This window comes from Mastigoproctus giganteus, chromosome 1, assembly GCF_048544385.1.
Source record: "Mastigoproctus giganteus isolate SK-2022 chromosome 1, ASM4854438v1, whole genome shotgun sequence".
Taxonomy (NCBI): domain Eukaryota; kingdom Metazoa; phylum Arthropoda; class Arachnida; order Uropygi; family Thelyphonidae; genus Mastigoproctus; species Mastigoproctus giganteus.
In genome coordinates this window covers 241,024,146-241,030,900 of record NC_143575.1, presented here as the reverse complement: position 1 = coordinate 241,030,900, position 6,755 = coordinate 241,024,146, and the positions used below count along the sequence as shown (strand labels likewise).

Genomic DNA, 6,755 nt, shown 5'->3' with positions numbered 1-6,755 from the left:
ACTTAAACCTTTCTTGGTAAGAGCACCCCCTTTGTTCTCACCAGTCTTGTTGCCCTTCTCTGTACTCGTTCTAGAAACTCTACATCCTTCCTAAAATGAGCCCTTCAGACCTGTACACCGTACTCCAGGTGTGACCTGACCATTGCCTTGTACAACGGGATAATCACCTCGCTGTCCAAAAAAGAATCAAAGGTAATCTTTGATTCTTTAATTGTCTGTTGGGTCTGCTATGATACCTATTTTTTCAAAAACTTTTCTTAAGTTTTTAATAATTAAATTATAACTAATTTTTCGAATTAGATACAGCATTTTGTATCTAAGTATCACCGAGTTTATTCTTTCAATATTATTCCAAATCTCTTCTCCCATAATTAAAGAATTTTATTAATTACGAAGATTATGATTCGGTTAAATTAGCTCTAATCCAACAACCGCAACAAAAACCTCAGAGAAGCGCACCATGACCCATTTCTTCAGGGCCCAGTCGAAATGCTGTTTAAGAATAGATCAGCAAGCTCGGCAATTTCGGAACCGGATCCAAAGTTCACAAATCGGGAGAAAGACGCCACCAGTGGAAGAGCCAATCTTCCTTTTGAGCTGCATCCAAAAGAATAATCCAAACGTTGTCCTTGTGATATTTTCACAGCGATGGTCTCTTGGAATCGATAATGCAATTGATAAATGCGAAATACTGGGTGAAACAGAGATTGTTTTGTTAAAAAATGGCGATTTTGATGGTTCAATTTGCTTTTCGTTGTGTTTGTGTATGCATTTAAAAATATATTCGCTCTATTCTGTCAGTTCTTTAACTTTTGTTCACCAATATATTGTAATTCCTTTATTTAAACCTGCACATATTTTACAAATATTTTTTTGTTAAATTGAACAACATTAGATGTTTAGACGGTGACATATAACATCGTTACGCTTTTCTTTAACTTCAGATGCTTGAAACAGCTGAAACAAGCGGTTTTGTAACATGTAAATCGCGTAAGGCGAAATCCTTTTCTTTGTACTTCACTATTTACAAATGTTTATGTTTATGAATGCTGTCAGGGTTGTCTTCAGTTTCGTTCTGCTGAATGAAATCTGGATGACACGATTTCACCACTGAATTCGTTAGAAGAGCAGCTTTCATTCCTTTGATGTAGGCCTGAATGTAGAAGTTGATAAATAGTCCAAGAAAAATCCCGTTTGTAGTCACCATTAGTATGCAAATTACGGCAGGATAGCCACAATTTTGAAATAAAAGAATCTGGAGATAATAGGCACAGAGAAGGAAAAGCTGGACCTGAAAAGAGAAAAATAAAACTCAATGCAAACCAGTTTCATCTTTATAAATGATGTAAAATGATATAAAGTACAAATAATTTTCTTTTTAAGTGCTTTTAAAGAAAAGGGAGTAGTTTATGATGGCTGGCCCAACTGTCAGTAGAATTCGGAGCTGGAGAATTGAAAATATAATAGTAATATATGGACAGAACGAAGTATTCATGTGGCAGGAGGATGGGCTAGACTCTGCAAAGAGAGTACGCCGTGGAGAAATGTAAATCCAACATAATTGACATTGAACAGAATAATAGTTTTGTAAGAACTGTAATATAATCACGAAAGAGAAGATTATGTAAGATTAATATTTAATCTGTTTTTTATAAGCAAGAATATAATTCGGAATAGAAGCGTTATAACTGTGAGTGAAAATGGAGAAGAGAAAAATGAAAGAAGAAATATATTACTTATTATAATTTTAATAAATAATAGCAGAATAAGCTATGTACTGTGAAGAACGAAGAGAAAGAAAGTAAGAAAGAAGGAGAGGGGATATTTTATCGATTAAGGACAATGCAAAGGATAATGAATCGAAAATAAATCGAAAAGCTATAAAAGAAGACTATATAAAGCGATAAGGAAAAAGTCAATCTACGCTATACATACAAGAAAAATAATAATTAAAAATAAATACACCAGTGTTGTTATCAAGAGGCAACCATCCAAATTGAGAGAAAATATAGCAATATTTTGGCCTTTGTTTCTGATCTAAACGTTATGCAAGATTTCGAATTTAACAAATAAGGAAGGTGAAAGCGAAAAACATTAAAAACAGATATGCAGTTTACTGTTGAATCAACAGAAGAGTAAATAAAATAAGGGAAAATAAATGAAAATATTAAAACGAACTTTAATTATCCACCTCCACTACACACCAAATGGAAGCTGCTCCAACGCTCAATCACTCCACGACTGAAAGCAAACTTTCACACATCCATCCCACAGCAACGTCCAAACTCAAATTAGCCTAAATGGTGTTTAAGGCCCTAAATACTCCATCAAGCATCATTGACGCTGAAGACTCTCGAACTGAAGACCCCCCACCAAGAACACTCCCCTAGTTCTCCACCAATGTCACTCATCCCTCTCTGCACTCGCTCCAACAGATCTTTCGAAGTCTTTCTTCTTGCCACCTCTCGCGCATAAGAGCGTTCCTACGTATATGCTCATAAAATCTTCTTTATATGGAAGGGTACGCATATGATGCGTTACTGAAGGTAGAATTCATTTCATGGAAAGGGTGCTGCTAAAGTGATTACTCAATGTAATGCAAGGAAGAATGCTTGAGAAAAGTACTGGAAGGATGAAAATTTTTCGAAATCTTACCACTTGAAGTTGGGTTAGGTGTCTCTTCCACCACAGGTATTTCTTCATGCTTGGTCCTGCTGCCGTCAACGCATAGTAGGTATACATGAAACAGTGCACAAAAGTGTTCAGCAAAGGAGCAAAACCGCTGCTGCCACCTGTGAGAAATTATGTAAGAATAAAGTATTCTCAGATATTTTCAGTTTTAACTACAAATAAAAAATTGCATTTTTTTCTCGTCATAAAGAGTTTATCGCAACTATTTGTAATTCTAATAATTACAAATAGTAGGCCATTTATGACGGCCTTCATTGAGTAGGCCGTTATAAATGGCCTACTTCAAGACCAAGAGATCTCGTCAAGACCTTGGTCTTGACGAGACCACTTGGTTTTGAAGTAGACTTTGGTCTTCTTCAAGACCAAGGCGACTCGTCACTTTTTTGCATGGATCCTTGTAGACAAATGCGATCGAGCCAACGTTTACAGAATGTAGTGTATTTTGTTTTTTATACAAACCCTTAAAATAAAGAACAAAAATATTTAAATGTCATACATACACAGTGCTGTATACAAGCAACTTATGAAAAAAGTTTTATTATTTAGAATCTTAACATTACCTGGTGCAAATCGGACAATGATCCACGTTGTAACAAAGGTACCCAAGTGGTGAATGACGTGTAAGTTAGTGACATGGGTGAATTTCTTCTTTAGAATGAAGAAAATCTGGAAATTTAATATTGGAAAAATAGAAGTACGAATGGAAATGGCCAATAGACAAAATTTCTGCAAATCTGATTTCCAAACATTGAGTGAAAAATACCTACCGTGTCTACAAGTTCGATCACCTTCGATACCAAATATAGCCAGGCATAGAAGTTTCCCTGAAAAGGAAGAATATATTCTTTAAAAAAGAATTCTGCTGGTTTCAAATTTTTGTCTTAATTTATAAAGTATTAAATAACGCTGGGTTTACAGTGTATCTGGGGTTTGAGTAAAAGTACGTGGCAGTTATTTATGCATGTTTACTGATTACTAAACCCAAGTCCGTTTGTTTCTATCACTTAAAGATTTTGCACAATTCATTAACAAAATATTACCTAGATTGCAGTGATATCGCTGGTTTAATAAGCCCCTTAGGAGCTCCATCATATCTTCCTGGTGAATGGAGACTATTTATAGACTCTTCTAAGACTAGTTAAAAAGGTGTTCTCTTGTATAATGGAGATAAGTACACATCTGGGCCAGTTGCTCATTCAGTCTACTTAAAACAAAACTTATGACAATCTAAAGCTGCTTCTGGAGAAAATTAAATATCAAGATCACGAATGGCAACTATGTGGGGACTTAAAAGTGTTATTAATGTTGTTGGGGCAACAGGGCGGGTACTCTAAAATTATTTGTGAATGGGATAGCGGAGCTAAAGCGCTGGCCTCGAAGGCACAATCTTACACTGGGGTCAAAAAATATTATAATCTAAGAATTTATTCTACTGATGTATGTTATACTGAAAGTACATGGCAACTGCATAATAGTTTCAGACTTAAGAGATGAAATACTTGGAAACAAAGGTATAATGCGAGTAGGAGTTATCTACAGACCAGGTGATTGTGAAGATTATGACAAAAGCCTCTACATGCAAATGGAATGGGCAAGTAAGCGTCAATGCCTTATTATGGATGATTTCAATTTGCCTCTAATTGATTGGAGTAAATGGGAAGGAAACTCGACATGGGGAACAAAATGTTTAAATCAACTAGATGACTGTTATTTGTATCAACATGTCAGGGAAAATACTAGAGAAAAGAATATCCTAGACCTCATCATCACACATGAATCAGATGACATAACAGGGCTGACAGTAGAGGAACCAGTAGCAGGAAGTGATCACGGAGTTCTACGGTGGATGATGACGAGAGAGGTAGCAGAAGTAAAAGGCAAAGGAATGGGTTTTAATTTCAGAAAAGGAAATTACGATGCCTTAAGGTACTACATGGCCTCTATTAACTGGGTAGATATCGCGCTGAGAACGAATACAATTGAACTGTGGTACGCGTTTAAAACATTAATCACAGATGCCTTGAATGCATATATACCATTAAAAAAATACTCCATGAGGAGGGTTCCAAGTTAAATGAAGAGTGAAGTTGCCACATTACTTGAGCAGAAAAAGGTGGCATGGAAAGGCTACAGAGCAATAAAAAGTACTGAAACCTATAACAGCTACAAGGTGATCTGTAATAGAGCCACAGAAAAGGTTCGACAGGCAAAGGCAGTTCATGAGAAATCACTAGCAAACAGAGCAAAGAGGGGGGGATAGAGAATTCCTCACATATATAAATGCCAAGAAGAGCAGGACAAACTAGATCGGACTTTTACGTAAGGGAAAGGGGATAGTAATAAATACACCAGCTGCCGTTGCAGATGAACTCAACAGTTATTTTGCATCGATATTTACAAATGAAAAGCCTTCTGTGGCAATGGGAAATTGTGGGAGCGAAGTTGAAAAATATGTAATTAACGATATTGAAATTTCGCAAGATTATTTAATGAAAAAACTTTCGAGCCTACAGACCAGTAAGGCTCCTGGAGTTGATGGAATATACCCTATAATCTTAAGAGAGGCGGCAAGCGAGTGCATTGAACCATTGAGGCTAATTATGCGAGCATCACTAGACTCTGGGGAGATTCCCTTGGATTGGAAAAGTGCAAATGTATCTCCCATACATAAGGGTGGCTCTAAAAGTGAAGTTGGAAATTATCGACCTGTCAGTCTGACTTCAGTAGTAGGGAAAATCATGGAGGCAATGATCAAGGGTGGAATTCAGGATCATTTGGATCGAATTGAAATTCTCAAGGATACTCAGCATGGTTTTGTAAAGGGAAAATCATGTTTAACAAATCTGGTTCGCTATTTCGAAAGGGTCACTCACGAGCTGGATTTAGGGAATAATTTCGACATTGTTTATTTAGATTTCAGCAAAGCTTTTGACTCAGTCCCACGTGAGCGGTTGCTTTATAAGCTGGAACGGGTTGGAATCACTGGGAAAATCCTTAGATGGATAGCAGGATGGATTCAGGGTAGGAGGCAGAGGGTTGTGATAAATGGCTATTCCTCAGATTGGGTTGATGTAAGAAGTGGGGTTCCCCAAGGATCAGTATTAGGACCACTGTTGTTTTTAATTTTCATAAACGACATCGATGAAGGGATAGAGGGCGTGATGTCTAAATTTGCAGATGATGTTAAAATTGGTAGAGTAGTTAATGATAACTGTCAAGCTGAGCTTCTTCAGAGAGACCTAGATAGACTTCAGGAATGGTCAGAAAAATGGCAGCTATGCTTTAATCCATCAAAGTGTAAGGTATTACACGTGGGAAACAGTAATCCCAAAATAACTTATTCACTTGGTGGAGTTCAACTAAACCCAGTACTGGAGGAAAGGGACTAGGGTGTTATGATACGGTCAGACATGAAATTCTCTGAGCATTGTAAACAGGTTGCAAGGAAGGCCCATGGTGTCCTATCGATCATCTATCGAACTTTTGCAAGTAGAGATAAGGATGTGATAATCCCATTATATAAGGCTTTTGTTAGACCACACTTGGAATACTGTGTTCAAGTATGGAGACCGTATCTAAAGAAAGACATCGAGCTTCTTGAAAGGGTGCAAAGAAGGGTAACTCGCCTGGTGAGATCGGCAAAAGGGCGTCCTTATGAAGAAAGACTTCGAATATGTGGGTTGCAGAGTTTGGAAACTAGACACCTTAGAGGAGATTTGATTGAGGTGTTTAAGGCTCTGAGAGGCATCAGTAAAATGAATGAGGACGAAATTTTCAAGATTATAAATGATGCTAGAACTAGGGGACATAAATTCAAGTTACGGGGGGAAATGTTTAGATTGGACTGCAGGAAGTTTTAATTTAGCCAGCGAGTTATAAATTACTGGAATAAGTTGCCTTCATGGGTGGTAGAGGCCGACAGTTTGGGGAAATTCAAAGGTCATCTGGATAATACTTTCGGGTAAGGGAAGCGTATAGGATGATAGGATTAATTTCCTTTTTATTTATTAATCATTATTATTTAGTTATTTATTTTATTTATTTTTTTTTTTTTTGTTTTTATC

At 36.8% G+C, this 6,755-nt stretch overlaps 1 protein-coding gene across 1 annotated transcript in view; it reads right to left on the bottom strand.

Moving 5' to 3' along the window:
* Window positions 1-1,024: 1,024 nt before the first annotated feature.
* LOC150091697 (uncharacterized) overlaps window positions 1,025-6,755 on the bottom strand; it is a 75,650-nt gene continuing 69,919 nt past the window's right edge. The window contains exons 14-17 of the mRNA XM_090369311.1: window positions 3,459-3,515; window positions 3,252-3,357; window positions 2,656-2,792; window positions 1,025-1,291 (exon numbers count right to left, since the gene is read on the bottom strand). Coding sequence (XP_090225437.1) covers window positions 1,025-1,291; window positions 2,656-2,792; window positions 3,252-3,357; window positions 3,459-3,515 — 567 coding nt within the window. The remainder of the gene's footprint in view (window positions 1,292-2,655; window positions 2,793-3,251; window positions 3,358-3,458; window positions 3,516-6,755) is intronic.